Source organism: Nomascus leucogenys, unplaced genomic scaffold, assembly GCF_006542625.1.
Source record: "Nomascus leucogenys isolate Asia unplaced genomic scaffold, Asia_NLE_v1 Super-Scaffold_249, whole genome shotgun sequence".
NCBI lineage: Eukaryota > Metazoa > Chordata > Mammalia > Primates > Hylobatidae > Nomascus > Nomascus leucogenys.
The window spans coordinates 2,369,457-2,387,818 of NW_022095768.1; the positions used below are offsets into that span (position 1 = coordinate 2,369,457).

At 38.4% G+C, this 18,362-nt stretch overlaps 1 protein-coding gene across 1 annotated transcript in view; it reads left to right on the forward strand.

Moving 5' to 3' along the window:
- Nucleotides 1-18,362, forward strand: part of MYO1D (myosin ID) — a 377,286-nt gene that overhangs the window by 149,601 nt on the left and 209,323 nt on the right. Inside the window, exons 15-16 of the mRNA XM_003279378.4 lie at nt 4,450-4,616; nt 13,442-13,649. Of these exons, the coding sequence (XP_003279426.3) occupies nt 4,450-4,616; nt 13,442-13,649 (375 nt within the window). The remainder of the gene's footprint in view (nt 1-4,449; nt 4,617-13,441; nt 13,650-18,362) is intronic.

Consider the following 18,362-nt stretch of genomic DNA (forward strand, 5'->3'; position numbering starts at 1 on the left):
TTAGCCTCCCATCTTTGTTTTCCATCTTTTTGTCTATCCATGCTTCATTCCAGAAAATTTCTTCTCACCTAACTTCTAGTACATTCATTTTTTTTTCTTCACCTATTTCTTTTTTTTTTTTTCTTTAAGATGGAGTCTCGCTCTGTTGCCCAGGCTGGAGTGCAGTGATGCTATCTCAGCTCACTGCAACTTCTGCCTCCCAGTTTCAAGACATTCTCTTGCCTCAGCCTCCTGAGTAAACTGGGATTATAGGAGCGTACCACCATGCCCAGCTAATTTTCTGTATTTTTAGTAGAGACGGGGTTTCACCATGTTGGCCAGGCTGGTCTCAAACTCCTGACCTTAAGTGATCCACCTGCCTTGGCCTCCCAAAGGGCTGGGATTACAGGCATGAGCCACCACGCCTGGCCTTCTTCACCTACTTCTAATCTACTCTTCTACTGATCCACTGAGTTCTTAATTTCCTTTATTATATTTCTCAGTTCTAGGTTTCCATTTGACTTGGTTCTTTTTCATAGTTTCTGGTTCTATACAAAATTCTCATTATTGTCTTTTGTCACCTTGAACATGGTAAGCATAGTTATTTTAATATCTCTATCTGATAACCTCAGTGTCTGGATACCTGCAGGTTTGTTTATTTTTTTATTTTGTTTTGCTGTTTCTAATTCCAGTTTACTTGGCTACTTATATGTCTGGTTGCTTTTTATTTTGTTCCAAATATTATATTTGCAAAATTATCTGCAGAAATAATTGGAGGCCCAAGTTTATGTGATTTTTCTTCAGGGAAGAGTTAATTTTGCTTCTTTTAGTTACCTAAGAACAATAGTATTCCAAATCAGCTATTCCAATTTCAAGGACTTAGGTGATTCAAAGCTGAATTATGGTCTCTGTAAAGGACTGCCTCCTTCTAATTCATCCTTATTCCTGTTGGTGGGATCCTAACCCAAAGTGAGAGGGGTTTACCTGTGTTCCCTCCTTTTCAAGCCTTACTCGCTAATCTTTGTCCCACTAGGCCCATGAAGCTGCCAGAATCACTACTCAGATCCCGTCTACCTTCTCTGGAATTGGCAAATTTCCCCAGGAAAAAAAGGCAGCCTCAAACCTGGGTTCTCCTCCACGGTTTTCTTCCTCTCCTGGATTCTGACCCAGTAAATTCTCCACTGTCTTGTTAGATCTCCCATGTCTTCAGGCAAACGTTTTGTTTATTTTGTTTACCTATTCTAGTTAACCCTCAGCATGGGTGTCAGTTTAAATTACCTAGTCTGTCATTACTCAAAGAAAGCCCTAGTATCTTCATTTCATAAATTAGCTAATTAGTTCCAGAGAGAATTTACAGCCAAGACTCAAGTGTTCTGATTTTGTACAATGCTTATTCTGTTACACTAGTACCAAACATGCAGATAAATCTGGTAGCATTTTGGCATTTACTGTGCTCAGTGCCACTTTTCTTGGTTTATTCACCAAGAAGTAAAGACACTCTATTCCAGCAAACTAGTAGAAAATCCTTAAGTAAACAGTGCCTCCTCCCAACTTCCCCATCCTATTAAGATTTTTAAAAAACTTACTATAAGCCATTGTTTAAAGTGAGCTACAGTTGTTCCCCCAATATAAATGCTCCACTTGAAAATCATTACAGATTTAGTGAACGTTTGATCACCCATCACTATTTTTAAAGTAGGATTCTGCTTGTGCTTTATAATAAAATATACCAAAATTTAATATCTAATGAAAGGGTTGATATTCCAGAATAGGGAAGAAGTGTAAGTTATCTATCAATCCATAACAAATCACTGTAAAATATAGTGCTTAAAATAATGGTTCTTTGTCATGATTCAGGGGTTGACTGGGCAATTCTGCTGGGCTTACCAAGCAGCTGCAGTCAGCTGGGGCTAGATAGGCTAAGATGAGCTCACTCAAATGGCGTGCCTGGATGACTGGGCATCTTTTCTTCAGGTAGTCTTTAATCTTGGGCTTCTTCACATGGTAGAAGTGGTCCAAGAGGGCAGACCCTCTCGAGGATGGGCTTCCAGAAGTAACCCAGTGTTGCTTCTGCTGCATTCTACTGGTTAAAGCATGTCACAGGCCAAGCCAGATTCGAGAAGTGGTGTAGAGACTCCAGCTCTTACTGGGAGGTGGTGCAAGATATTGAGGTCATGTTTTTCTTTCTGCTACAGATGACAAGATGAAAAAGGGCAGGTGTACTAGGCAGAATAATGGCCTCTGCATTGCAACAGCAACTCTCTGACATCAGCTAAGTGTCCTACAATTCAATTCAGTTCTTACACTAACTACCCAGAGTCAGCATTAATCTAAAAAATTAAAGGACAGGGTCCCTAACAAGACCCTGCTTTACTTCAGACACCAGCTGCAAGTGAGGTCCACAGAACACCTGCCCTTATATATGACTTGGGTATAAATTTGAGGATTCCCATGACCCCCCTCTTCAGGTTTGATAATTCACTAGAATGATTCACAGAACTCGGGTCCAAGCACAGGAGCTTCTGTCCCCCTGGAATCAGAGTGCACCACCCTCTGAGTACATCCATGTGTTCACCAACCAAGAAGCTCTTCTGAGGCTCAGCGTCCTGAGGTTTTGTTTTTTTGTTTTATCAGCGTTTCATCACAAAGGCATGATTGACTAAATCTTTGGTCACATGATTAAGCTTAATCTTTAGTCCCCCTAACCTACCCAGAGGTCAGGCAGCTGTAAGTTCCAGCACATGACGGAGTTTTTTGGTGACCAGCTCCCATCCTGAAGCTACCTAGACGCCCAGCTATGAGTCACCTCATTATCATAACTAAGACGCTCCTGTCACTGAAGAAATTTCGTAGGTTTTTGAAGCTCTGTGCCAGAAACCAGGAACAAAGGCTAGATAGATAATATTTTTTATTCTTACTATTACTATACCATAGTCATCCCAGATGTCCACATCCTAATCCCCAGAACCTATGAACATGATATGTGCTGTGGCAAGGTGGAGTTAAGGTTGCAGATGGAGATAAGGCTACTAATAAATGGGCCTGAAAATAAGGGCTTATCCTCCATTATCCAAGTGAGCCCAGTGCTGTCACGAGTCCTTCAGTGGGAAGGAGGGAAGCAGAAAAGTCAGAGCGAAGAGGTGACATCATAAAAGACTCAACTGACCATTGCTGGCTTTGAAGATGGAAGGGGGCCACCAGCCAAGGAATGTGGGCAGCCTCCAGAAGCTGGAAAATATAAGAAAATGGGTTTTCTTCTGGATCTCCCAAAAACACCAACCCTGCTGACACACTGACTTTTGGCTCAGTTAAACCTATTTCAGACTTCTGACCTCCAGAAATGTGAGATAATAAAACTGTGTTGTTTTAATATACTAGATTTATGATAATCTGCTATAGCAGCAATAGGAAACTAATACAGCAGGTCCTAGAAAAAGGCAAAAAATGGCATTACCTTTCACCATGTAGGACAGCATGATAAATGTACTATCAGAGTTTCTTTTTTTAGGTGTTGGAAACTGTTATTCTGTTCAAAATGCAAGTAAATTTACATCCTTCAAATCTCTCCTACTTCTTAAATTATTTACTACCCCTTTCCACTTCTAGCCCTCAGCGGAGCTCAAAACTGCCTCATTTAACTACAGAGTATTCTGTATCTTAATCAAAGTGCATCTGTGTGTGTCTGATAGATAACAGATTCAGAGAAGAAAAATTCTTTACATTTGTAGGATACATTTGACCTCATTGATTCATCCAGTGATAATTTATTCATTATCTTCAGTGTACCAGGATTTATGCCAAGCATGGTTTTATATTTAAAAGGGGTTATGATCTAATATGTGGTATAAAACTTAATTGGCACAGAGGGAAGGATTGCTAGCTGAGCTCCTTCATAGAATCAGTGATGCCTATAGGTGGTTTTGGAACTTCTCTACTTACCCATGAAGTTTAATCTCTTTTCCAAAAGTACAAACTAATGCAATAATATTGATAATGATGGCTGATACTTAAGGAGCACTTACTATATACCAGAGCTGTCCGTCCCTATCATTCCTTAACATAATATTAACATTAACAAAGAATGTCCTTTTACATTCTCCGTCCATTTTCATCGTTAGCTGCTGCCTTTTTCTGTTGAATTACTCCTTCAGCTGCTTTAACCTTGTTTTCATAAACACACAGAAACTCGATCTTTACGTCTCTGTTATTTACTTCCTAGTTTTATCCCTTTTCTACTATTCCCAATAAAGCCTAAAACATAATTAAACGAAAATTTAGCTGAATGCACGAGAACTTCTAACCTGGAATTGAAGGAGAAAGGAAGAATAACTACTTTATTCACAAGTGTATGCCTGAGAAATTAGAGGCACTGAGCTTAACTTGACACAATTAACACTAATTACATGTTAGTGTCCCTAGCTGGGAAATTTTCTCCAGTGAAACTTACCATTTGCTGATTTGTTTCTTTAGGAACCATATTACGTTCGTTGCATCAAACCCAATGACAAGAAATCTCCACAGATATTTGATGATGAACGCTGCCGGCACCAAGTAGAATATCTTGGACTACTGGAAAATGTGAGAGTGCGTCGGGCAGGATTTGCCTTCCGCCAGACATACGAGAAGTTTCTGCACAGGTGAGAATAGACTCATCAGAGAGGCCTAGTTCACTGAGAATAAGGGAGTCCTCCCCGTACAGTAGTGCATCAGCACATATTAGGCAATCTATAAGTATTTGTTGGGTGAACAAAAGAGCTGAGGAAATTACAAATATGAAAGACTTTCCCAGTTTCAACATGAGTCCCTGAATTCATGGTTTATGGACCATGAAAAAGTTTCAGCCTTTTGGGAGGAAATACTGGCATCATAGCATAGCAGAAAGAGCACTGATCTGAAGTCACATTGTGGGTGGAATTCTGATTATGCCACTTACTTGCTGCTTGATCATGGGCCAGAAATTTAACTTCTATGACCCTGTTTTTGCATCTGTAAAATAAGTAAAATAACATTTTACTTATGTTATGAGAAAGGACTGTTACGAGAAATTAACCTAAGTAAAAAGCCTAGATTCCTGGTACATCGTAGCTATTTAATTAATGCTGCCTATCATTACTGGTGTTAGTAATTACCATAATAATAAAATATTAAGGAGTTAAGCATGGAGGACCTGAAATCAGTCTGCCTGGTTTGATTCCTGGCTCTGTCATTTTTCAGTTGTGTGACTTTGGGCAAATTACATACCCTTTTCATGCCCGTTTCGTCATGTGTAAAATGGGGATAATAATAATAACTACCTTGAAGCATTGCGAGAGGGTTAAATAAGATAATATATACAAAGCACTTGGAATAGTAGTACCTCCGTATAGTAATCACTCAATAAGTGTAATATATTGTTGCTATTGTTAATTTATTGTTGATGATGTTGCTTAATGATACCATGTCATATAAAAAAAAGATAGTGATAATTGATAACTTGGAATCACAAGAATGCTTTAAATTCCATCTGTTTTAAAACATTTATTGAACATTTTCTATAATCTCAACTATAGATTTCCCCCAAAATGAATAAATTTACATAAAATATAAATAAGAAAAATGCAGAAAATTAAAATACTTTAGATTAGTTGGTCAAAAAAGAGCCTCTAAGGAGCTGACAATGACAGGAAGCAGCCAGCCATACAAAGATCAGAGCAAAGAGAAGGTGGGGCAGAGGGAAGAGCCAGGGAAAAGGCTCTATTGCGGTAGTAAGTGAGGCATTTCAGATGCCAAATGTAGTCCATTGTGGTTGGAGGACACTGACAGGACAGTGGTGTGAGATGAGATCAGAGAGACGGACAAGAGCCAAATCATGTTGAACTTTGTAATCAGACTAAACTATTTAGATTTTCGCTAGGCGTGATTTAAAAAACAAAGAAAGAAACAAAACCATTGGTGGATTTTAAGCATGGAATTACACAACCTTATGGATGTCTTAAAGGAATCACTGTGGCTGCTGTGTGAATAGAAGGCAAGGAGATGTTGGCCGGGCGCAGTGGCTCACATCTGTAATCCCAGCACTTTGGGAGGCTGAGGTGGGCAGATCATGAGGTCAGGAGATCTAGACCATCCTGGCTAACAAGGTGAAACCCCGTCTCTACTAAAAATACAAAAAATTAGCCGGGCGTGGTGGTGGGCACCTGTAGTCCCAGCTACTCGAGGAGGTGGAGGCAGGAAAATGGCCTGAACCTGGGAGGCGGAGCTTGCAGTGAGCGGAGATCATGCCACTGCACTCCAGCCCGGGCGACAGAGCAAGACTCCGTCTCAAAAAAAAAAAAAAAAAAAAAAAATGGCAAGGAGATGTTTAAGGATGCTATTGCAGGAGTCCAGGAGACAGGGCTTGATGATAGTGCCTTCAGTAAGGGACTATTATAGATATGAGAGCAGTGGACAGATTTGGGATATGTTTGAGGGATAAAGTTGACAAGACAAGACTCTCTCATGGATTAGATATGATGAAACAGGAATAAAGAGGAATGAAGGATGAAAATTATATTTTGGCTTGAGCATCTAGGTAAGCGCAGTGCCATTTGCTGAGATAAAATTGGGTAAAATAATTTTGAGGAACAGGACGTGGAACAGGAGTAAAGATGGAATCAAGATTATTCTCTTGACTGTGTTAACTTTGAAACATCTCCATGTTAACTTTGAAATGCCTACTAAATATCTAGGCAGAAATATTAAGCCATTAGACTTTTATACCTGGAGTTCTGGAAAGAAGTTTAGGCTGCAAATAAGAGATTTTGGAGTCACTGGTAACATAGATTACATAGAAAGTCTCGGGACTGGATAGTGAAGAGGAGGAGGTCCATGACAATGTTTAGATTTGTGGTCTGGCATGAAAGAACCAGCAAAGATAAGAGAAGCAGCAACCAATAAGGTAGAAGAAAAACCAGAAGAGGATTATGTCACAGAAGCCAAGAGAAGATGGCTTTTTTTTTTTCTGTTTTTGACAGGATCTTGCTCTGTCACCCAGGCTGGAGTACAGTGGCACCATCTCAGCTCACTGCAGCTCCACCTTCTGGGTTCAAGCGATTCTCCTGCCCCAGCCTCCCAAGTAGCTGGGATTACAGGGGTGCATCACCACACCCAGCTAATTTTTTTTTCATTTTTAATAGAGACAGAGTTTCACCATGTTGGCCAGGCTGGTCTCAACCTCCTGACCTCAGGTGATCCACCCGCCTCAGCCTCCCAAAGTGCTGGGATTATAGGCATGAGCCACCACGCCCAGCCAGAAGATGGCATTTTGAGAAAAGTGTAGCAACTTTCTGCTGCCCTTTATATGAAGTTCAAGTGCAGGCAAAACTAATTTATGGTGATAGAAATCAGAATAGTGGTCAGCTATTTGTATGGCAGACTGGAAAGCAGAATGGGGGAACTCTCTGAGATGATATATCTTGATTGGGGTGTCGGTTTCATGAGTATACACATTTGTCAGAACTTACTGAATTACATACTTAAGTGTGTATATTTTAGTATATGTAAATTTGATCACAATTTTTAAAATGTTTTTTAAAAACTAAACTTTTTTAAAAAGTAAATTAGTGGGCCAGAGGATCAAGCTGAAGTCTTGTTCCAGATCTCATCACAAAGAAAAAAAGATGCGAAGTATTAAAGAAAGGTCTAGCCACATGTGAGGTTGATCCAGGAGCAGCAAAACCCATGTAACAGAAGGACTAGAGGAAAGAACACCAAGAATAGGGGAGAGGCACTATTCGAACAGCGGCCAGGGATTTGCATGAACTGAAAAAAGACGAATCTTCGGATTAAAAGGATACACTGATTGTCAAGCATAAGAATTTTTTAAAAACTTAAAAATACATTTGTTCACTTTTAGAATGTTAAAGAAAAATACTTATAGCTCCCAAGAAAAAAAGACAAACTGCCTATGGGGAGTGAGAATCACGCTGACATCTGGTTCCTCATGAACGTTTGATCAAGTAGACGAAGGAGCAAAATGCCTTCACAGTGCAAAGAAAGGCTTTCATGCCTAGAATTGTATTCTGTGTCAAAATACCATTCAAGAGTGTGAGTAAAATAAACAGCATTTTCTGGCATACCTAGTCTGAGAAAGTTTATTATTCATAGACCCTCTGAAAAATCTTCTAGGGGATGTACTTCAGCAAAAAGAAAGATGAATGCAGAAAGGAAATATGTGGCAGGATATATGCAAAAAAGCAACATTGAGCAAAGAAATCTGTAAAACTTTTTGTTAAATCTAAACAAGTACTGATTGTAAGGGTGAGGAAGAAGTCTTTAGTAATAATCTGGAACAAAAATTAAAATGGGAGTGAGAAGTAGAGATAAAGATTTTGTCCTATTTATGGAAAGGATGTTATAGACCATGATTAACTAGACAGGAAAGGAGTTATGTGTTGAAATTTTCAAGTGAGTTATAATAGTTGTGAATATTTTGAAATGTTTACTGGATGTACTAGATACTGTTTTAAACATTTCACATGTAGTAAGTCACTGCAACTGACAACCACTTGAGGAGTATACATTATTCCCCTTTTATGTGGCTCATCCAGTGATGATGAGAGAAAAGATAATATTTTCTACAGTGAATTTTTGCTTTTAGATTCTGCAGTTTTTTGCAAGTAGTTTAGGTTTGAACCTGAATTTTTGCTTGTGACTTTTCTTCATTTTCATTTATTTTACTGAGAAAAGAGAGAAGGATTTAAAACATGCTGATAACCTTAAAAGCTACTAAAGTCCTTTAGGGAGGTAAAACTCATTGTCAGAAAGCAGATGAGTTCAACTTTTTAATTAGCAAGTTCAGATTGCTGGTTTGCCAGAGAACCAGGGTCATGCACTTTGCCGGCATGAAGGAAGGCAGAGTGCCTCTCGCCTGCCAAGGGAGCTGAGCAGTGGGGCTGTGGGATAGCAATCCAGTTTCTGCAGCGTGCCTGAAACAAACACACCAGCACTACCCATATGATGACCCAGATGTAGACCCCTACTATAGTTTGGTGTAACGAATTTGAGAGGTTTCTGATTTCACTTTTTTTCATGTGACATTGTTTGGTGTTACCTCTGTTTTTATATTAAAACTTTTTCGTTTGGCTTTGATCTCTGCCCCCATCTAGCAAGTGAGTAGGCTTTAAATGATTTCCTTTCATTCATTCTGCAAATATCTATTGCCTCATAGTATGGCAGGCAACATGATGGGCACATGGTATATAGTGGGGAACAAAACAAAGTCCCTGCCTTCATAATAGCCGCAGACTAGGGAGGGAGACTGACATTAAGCAGATAAACCCACAAATCAGTATGATTACAAGTTGTGATAAATCATGTGAGAAAAGAATAAATAAAACTAGTTGCTTTAGAGAGAATATTGGGGGTAGGGGGTTTGTTGATATACAAAGATCAAGAAAAGACTAAAGGATGAGAAGGAGCCAGACTTTCAAGGACTAGATAAAATACATTCCAGGCAGTGGGAACAGCATGTGCAAAGACTCTGAAGCAGGAAGGAGGCAACCGCATTACAGAACCCCAAAGAAGTCAATATGATTGATGGATAGTGAGGAAGGAAAGCAGCCAAAGACAAAAATGATTTCAAGCTTTTTAGAGAACTACTCTGACTGATGTATGCAGAATGGATTGGAAAGGAAATGGAAAACAATTTAGGAGTCTGTTGTAAACTAGAAGGTGGCTTGCCTTTGAATTGAAGCAATAAAGATGAGGAGAACTGTTAAATTTTAAATATATTTTGGAGGTAGAGTCAATAGAACTTGATGATGGATTAGAAATCATGATAGAGCAGGGAAAGAATAAAAATATTCTCAGGATCCTGGCTTTAGTAACTGGGTAGATTGAGGTAGGAAAGACTGAAGGAGTAATTAAGATGCCTTCAAGACCTGTATAGACATTGGATATATAAATCTGAAGCTCATAACTGAGGGCTAGACTAGGGATAACACACAAATTGAAAATATATGTTTATATTTTATATACTTATAAAATGTATGTATTTTTGTTCTTATATTTGGAATGTTTTATTAAAAGTAAGTGGACTAGATGAGGTAATGTGGGGAGAGAATACATAGAGAGAAATCCAGATCTTAGCCTTGGGACACGCCTGCATTTGGGGGTATAGTAGTAGCCAGAGTAGCCAGAAAATCAGATTGACAAGATATATCCAGAGAGGCAGAAGGAGAGCATGCTGTCATGGAATCTAAGAAAAGAGATATGTCAAGAAGAAGGAAGTAATTAACTGTAATTAGGGAGTAATTAACAGATGCTGCCTATATATCTACTATCTTAACAAGAAATATGAAAAGCCCTATGAATGATTTATATTCCTTTGGGTATATACCCAGTAAGGGGATTGCTGGGTCAAATGGTATTTCCGGTTCGAAATCTTTCAGGAATCGCCACACTGTCTTCCACAATGGTTGAACTAACTTACATTGCCACCAATAGTATAAAAGTGTTCCTATTTCTCTGCAACCTTGCCAGCGTTTGTTGTTTCTTGACTTTTTACTAATTGCCATTCTGACTGGCATGAGATGGTATCTCATTGTGGTTTTGATTTGCATTTCTCTAATGATCAGTGATGTTGAGCTATTTTTCATATGTTGGCTGCATGTATGTCCTTTTTTGAGAAGTGTCTGTTTATATCCTTTGCCCACTTTTTAATGGGGTTGTTTGATTTTTTTTTCTTGTACATTTGCTTAATTTCCTTTTAGATTCTAGATATTAGTCCTTTGTCACATGGATAGATTGCAAAACTTTTCTCCCATTCTGTAAGTTGTCTGTTCGCTCTGATGATAATTTCATTTGTTGTACAGAAGCTCTTTAGTTTAATTGTCATTTTTGCTTTTTTTGCAATTGCATTTGGTGATTTCATCATGAAGTCTTTGCCCATGCCTATATCCTGAATGGTATTGCCTAGATTTTCTTCTAGGGTTTTTATAGTTTTGGGTTTTACATTTAAGTCTTTAATCCACCTTGAGTTAGTTTTTGTGTAAGGTGTAAGGAAGGGATCCAATTTCAATTTTCTGCATATGGCTAGCCAGTTCTCCCAGCATCATTTATTAAATAGGGAATCCTTTCCCCATTGCTTGTTTTTGTGGATACATGCACAGGTATGTTCATTGCAGCACTATTCACAATAGCAAAGACATGGAATCAACCCAAATGCCCATCAATGATAGACTAGATAAAGAAAATGTGGTACATACACACCATGGAATACTATGCAGCCATAAAAAGTAAAGAGGTAATGCCCTTTGCAGGGACATGGGTGGAGCTGGAAGCCACTATCCTCAGCAAACTAACACAGGAACAGAAAACCAAACCGCCCATGTTCTCACTTATAAGTGGGAGCTGAACAATGAGAACATGTGGACATATGGGGGTGAATAACACACACTGGGGCCTGTTGGGGTGGGGGTGGGAGAGTGGAGATCATCAGGAAGAATAGCTAATGGATGCTGGGCTTAATACCTAGGTAATGGGCTGATTTGTATAGCAAACCACCATGGCACACATTTGCCTGTGTAACAAACCTGCACATCCTACACATGTACCTCAGAACTTAAAAAATAAAATAATTATTAAAAAAAAAAGAAAAGACCTATGAGAAAACTTTAAAGATTCATGTAAGGCACAAAGCAGACTAGATCAAGTGGGAAAACATCTCTTGTTCTTGGATAGGACAACTCAACACCATATAAAAATTAATGGATTCGCTGAGTGCAGTGGCTCTTGCCTATAATCCCAACATTTTGAGAGGCCAAGGTGGGCAGATCACTTGAGGTCAGGAATTCAAGACCAGCCTGGCCAACATGGTAAAACCCCATCTCTACTGTTAACACAAAAATTAGCTGGGCATGGTAGTTGCCTGTAATCCCAACTACTCAGGAGGCTGAGGCAGGAGAATGGCATGGACCGGGAGGCGGGGGTTGCAGTGAGCTGAGATCGCACCACTGCACTCATAGATAGAGCGAGACTCTGTGTCAAAATGATAATAGTAATAATAATGTATTTAATGTTCCAACTCAATAAAACTATCAAGGGTGCTTTGGGTCTTTAAAAACTGTTTATTCACTGAATTCTGGTTTTTTTGCCTGGAACTATAAAACTTGATTCTGAAGTTCATGTGGAAAAATATGTGTGCCAGAATAACTAGAAAGACCTTTAGAAAAGAATTAGGAAAAACATTAAAATATACTTGTATCCTCTATAATTAAAACCATGTGGTAGTTATGCACAGATGGACAGACACAGCAATGAAACAGACCAGAAAGTCCAGAAATAAACTGAAGCACATACGATAAAGGCAGCATGTTAATCACAGAGGGGAAAGATGGACTTTTTAATAGTGTTGTAACAGCTAGACAGCCATTTGTTAAAAGATAAAATTAGATCCATACCTCACACCATATACCAAAAACCCTCTAAATGATCAGAAATCTAAATGTGAAAAATGAAAACATACAAGTACTAGAAGAAAACATAAATGCATTACTCTGTAACCCAAGTGAAGAAAGCCTTTCATACAATGACTAAAAATTTAGATGTAATATAAGAAAAAAAACTAAATTTGACTACATGTGTTAAACAACTTTGCATGGTGGAAAAAGCTCTGTGATAGACAGCCTTCTAAGATGCCCTCCATCTCCTGGTAGCCATGCCCTGTGTAATCCCCCTTCCTGTGAGTGTAGGCTAGACCTAGTGATTTGCTTCTGACAAAGTAGAATATGGCAAAAGTGATAGGATGTCACTTTGAGATTAGACCACAAAAGACTGTGACTCTGTGACTTCTGTCTTGTTCACACTCATGCTCATGAAGCAAGCTGCTGTGTGGTGGGTTGCCTTATGAGAGGCCCACATGGCAAGGAGCTGTTGACTGCTCGTATGTAGAAATGCAATTAATTTTTGTGTGTTGCTCTTATGTGCAGCAACACTGCTTAATTTTCTTTTAGTTATAATAGCTTTTTTATCTAGAGATCTGCTTGATTTCCTTTGAGGAAAGTTACATTATACATAAGTAGTATCCATTTTGTTTTTCCCTCAGTCATTTACCAATTATGTCTTGGTCTCAATATGTCAACTAGACCTCCGGAGCAATGCCGAGCAGGACCCATGACAGAGCCACCCTTCTCTTGCATCTGTTTGTAAAAAGAATGTTTCTAAGGTTACCCCTTTATGAACAATATTTGCCGTAGGATTTTGACAAATAGACTTTATGAGCTTGAGGAAGTCCCTTCTATACCTAGTTTAGTAAGAGTTGTTATCTTAAAGTGTTTTATTTTACTGAAGCCTTTTTTTGCATACCTTATGAGGCTAATGAAATTCTATTGATAGTTTGCTAAGATTTGGTTTTCTATGAGGTGTCTTGCATTTTATTGAATAGTTTTCTATTGAGATGACCATATGGTTTTCTCCCTTAACCCTGTTTCTTTTTTTCATCCAGGTATAAGATGATCTCTGAATTCACCTGGCCCAACCATGACCTTCCTTCAGACAAAGAGGCTGTCAAGAAACTGATTGAACGGTGTGGTTTTCAGGATGATGTAGCTTATGGGAAGACCAAAATTTTCATTCGAACACCCCGAACATTGTTTACCTTGGAAGAACTCCGTGCCCAGATGCTCATAAGGATTGTCCTCTTTCTACAAAAGGTAATTTTATATTTTATATATAAGGATAAGATTTTGCTTTTAAGTTCTTAAAAATTTGTTGCATATTTTCTTTAATTCAAGAAATATTACTGGAAGGTGTGTTGTTTTGTGTCTATGCATATCTTAAAATGTTTTCTGTTGCCTTCACACATGGAAAACTTACTTGGTTACCCAAGTTCAAAATTATTTTTGCCCAAGTTCAAAATTATTTTATCTTCAAAACTCTGAAGATAGTTTGTTTTTAAAGTTGGAGAGATGTCTGAACCAGTCTTTCTGTCCTTTACTGTTAACTGTGATTTTTCCTTCAGCTTAAATGCGTAAAGGACTTTTTTTTTTTTTTCCCCGAGACGGAGTCTCACTCTGTCGCCTAGGCTGGAGTGCAGTGGCGCAATCTTGGCTTACTGCCACCTCCACCTCCAGGGTTCAAGTGATTCTCCTGCCTCAGCCTCCCGAGTAGCTGGGATTACAGGCACACACCACCACACCTGGCTAATTTTTGTATTTTTAGTAGAGATGGGGTTTCACCATGTTGGTCAGGCTGGTCTCGAGCTCATGACCTCGTGATCTGCCCACCTCAGCCTCCCAAAGCGCTGGGATTACAGGCGTGAGCTACCACGCCCGGCTGCGTAAAGGACTTTTAAATCTTGTAAGTAAAAAATGTTGCCAACATGTTTGAAATTGCCTCCTTCACCTATCATTACCCACTCACCACCACTTGACCTCAGTGCTGACTCAATGCTCGTTAGTTGATGGTGCTGTACCTGTCATCATTGATCTGTGCAAGGCCCCCTCTCATTTCATTCACTTATTCATGTATTTCTTTTTATCCCCCATACCCTTTCCCATATCTTCCATATGAACTGAAATAATGCAAAAAATTGTAGAGCTATATGAAAAATCATGTACCTCTGTGAGGATGTCCTTGGGATATATACCTAGGAGAAAAGTTGCTGGGTCATAGGGCATGTGTATACCTAATTGATATAAATAGTGCCAGGTTGTCTTGCATGAGCCAGTTTGCACCGCCAGCAGCTGTATATGAGGGTTACTGTGTGCCATATCCCTACCAGTATCTTCCAGCTACCTAAATTTTGTCAGATTAATAGATAGAATGATATCTCATTGTTGTTTTACTTTGTCTTTCTCTGATTACCTTTGAGTTTGATTATCTCATTAAATACTTCTTTGCTTGCTGTGTTTTCCTGTAAACTGTCTATTCATATTCTTTGTCTGTTTTTCTACTCGAGCTGGTACTTTCTTTTTTTTTTTTATTTTTTTATTTTTTTTATTTTTTTTTATTTTTTTTTATTTTATTTTATTTTATTTTTTTATTATACTTTAGGTTTTAGGGTACATGTGCACAATGTGCAGGTTTGTTACATATGTATCCATGTGCCATGTTGATTTCCTGCACCCATTAACTCGTCATTTAGCATTAGGTATATCTCCTAATGCTGTCCCTCCCCCCTCCCCCCACCCCACAATAGTCCCTGGAATGTGATGTTCCCCTTCCTGTGTCCATGAGTTCTCATTGTTCAGTTCTCACCTATGAGTGAGAACATGCGGTGTTTGGTTTTTTGTCCTTGCGATAGTTTACTGAGAATGATGTTTTCCAGTTTCATCCATGTCCCTACAAAGGACATGAACTCATCATTTTTTATGGCTGCATAGTATTCCATGGTGTATATGTGCCACATTTTCTTAATCCAGTCTATCGTTGTTGGACATTTGGGTTGGTTCCAACTCTTTGCTATTGTGAATAGTGCCGCAATAAACATACGTGTGCATGTGTCTTTATAGCAGCATGATTTATAGTCCTTTGGGTATATACCCAGTAATGGGATGGCTGGGTCAAATGGTATTTCTAGTTCTAGATCCCTGAGGAATCGCCACACTGACTTCCACAATGGTTGAACTAGTTTACAGTCCCACCAACAGTGTAAAAGTGTTCCTATTTCTCCACATCCTCTCCAGCACCTGTTGTTTCCTGTTTTTTTAATGATGGCCATTCTAACTGGTGTGAGATGGTATCTCACTGTGGTTTTGATTTGCATTTCTCTGATGGCCAGTGATGATGAGCATTTCTTCATGTGTTTTTTGGCTGCATAAATGTCTTCTTTTGAGAAGTGTCTGTTCATGTCCTTTGCCCACCTTTTGATAGGGTTGTTTGTTTTTTTCTTGTAAATTTGTTTGAGTTCATTGTAGATTCTGGATATTAGCCCTTTGTCAGATGAGTAGGTTGCAAAAATTTTCTCCCATTCTGTAGGTTGCCTGTTCACTCTGATGGTAGTTTCTTTTGCTGTGCAGAAGCTCTTTAGTTTAATTAGATCCCATTTGTCAATTTTGGCTTTTGTTGCCATTGCTTTTGGTGTTTTAGACATGAAGTCCTTGCCCACGCCTATGTCCTGAATGGTATTGCCTAGGTTTTCTTGTAGGATTTTAATGGTTTTAGGTCTAACATTTAAGTCTTTAATCCATCTTGAATTAATTTTTGTATAAGGTGTAAGGAAGGGATCCAGTTTCGGCTTTCTACATATGGCTAGCCAGTTTTCCCAGCACCATTTATTAAATAGGGAATCCTTTCCCCATTTCTTGTTTTTGTCAGGTTTGTCAAAGATCAGATAGTTGTAGATATGCGGCATCATTTCTGAGGGCTCTGTTCTGTTCCATTGATCTATATCTCTGTTGTGGTACCAGTACCATGCTGTTTTGGTTACTGTAGCCTTGTAGTTTCTTGTTGGTTAGCAGAAATGCCTTCAATATTCCAAACATTAACCTCTTATTTACTTTAGTCGTTATGTGTTCTCCTATTCTGTAAGCGTTCTAATGAACTTTATCCATAAGATGCTTTGTGGACTGAATTCTTAATTTTGACATAATCAAATTCTTCAATATTTTGCCTTACAGTTAGTGATTTGGAATTTTCTTTCAGAAGGCTTTTCATGTCTTTCAGTCACAAAGATATTCTGCATTTTCTTCTATGAACTGTATGGTTTTACCTTTCACATTTAGGTCTTTAATTCATTTATAATCCACCTTCATACATGGTTTTACATAGGAAACTAGTTTTATTTTTCTCCATATGGTGAGAAAGTTTTCTCAATATCATCTACTAAGCAATGTGTCCTTTTCCCATTGATTTGCGGTGCCACTTTTATTATATATTAAGTTCCTGTGTGTAGATAGGGAATAGTTTTATTCACACTTACACACACACACACATCTTGTCTCTGTGTGCTCTATTCTGTTCCATTTTTCTATTTGCCTATTTTTGCACTAATGCAACATAGCTTTTATTATATATATTAGTGTATTCGAGGGTTAGTTTATCCTTTCTACTTCTTTATTAAGGTTGATTAACCTATACATAGACCTTTATTCTGCAGTATACATTTTAATGTGCATAAGTTTATTAAATTCAATAATTTTTATTAGGATTGAACTGAATATAGATTAATTTGAAATGATTAACATTTCTACAATATTAAATCATCTTATTAAGAGTGTAATATAGGTTTACTTAAATCATCTTTATTGAACTTTAGACTTAGGCGCTATGAATTCATGGTTAATTCCTAGGTACTTTATTATTTTTGTTGCTGGTGTGAATTTTTTTATTATATTTCCTACATGGCAGTGTTAGTACAGAGAAATAATATTGACTTATGTTGCTTTATCTAAATCTAGAACGAAACTTTCTTGATTTATATTTGTTGATTCTGTTGGCTTTCCTAGGTAAATAATTATATCATGTATAAATAATGAGTTTTTTCTTCCAGTTGCCAAGATGTTTCTAAGTGTTGGTTTCTTTTTATTTATTTTGCCTAGAACTCAGGAAAACATTTGGACTAGAATACTAAATTCTGTTTCATCCCAAAACATTTTCCTTCTATTAATTGTTTTTTTTAATGTTGCTTTCATTCAGTTCTATTTCTCAAGAATGCTTGTGAATTTTTCTGTTGGATCTCTGTTTTCTGCCATAGTAAATTATTTTCAAGTATCTGTTCTTCTCTGTCTTCCAGTCCTGGAGTCCTTACCCTTGGATCTTAAGTACTTACCTGTAGGCTTGTTTTAGGGGTTTTTTGGTAGATTCCCCCGCCTGCAGATCTGTTACTATGCCTTTTTTTCTTTCTACCTATTCAAGAGATTGATTCAAGCTCTGAGTTAGACTCTGAACCAGGGTGACCATACCTCTCAGTTTGCTTAGGACAGTCCTGGTTTATGGCAATTGCCTGTTGTGACTATTAATAGTACCCCTTTTACTCTCAAAGTGTTCCAGTATGGATAAACTACATAATCACTCTACCCTGGAACTCACTTTCTGTCTACATGGCGCCTGGTAGATTCCTCTTTTTAAATCTACGGCGATAGTTTGTTTACTTCCTTCACAATTGTCAGTGTCCCACAGACTTCAGTCTGTGGCAGCTCTGCTAGCCAAAGATGGGCCCAGCTCATACATAAAAAGATAAAATTCCAGGTGTGCTACTAGGGCTGCAGCCACTAGGCTTCTTCCTTTCCTATTCTCTCTGACAGCACTGTGCTTCTAGAAATGCACGGTGCCATTACCAGTCCCTAACTCTGCTTTTTTTCTGGTAAGAAATTAGTCTCTGTCTAGGAAAGAGATTCTAAAAGAGAAGGGACAGTGGCTTCAAAAATTATCACATATGCAGTGAAGGGAAAGCTGTCCAGTCTCCTCTGTGAGACAGATCTCAC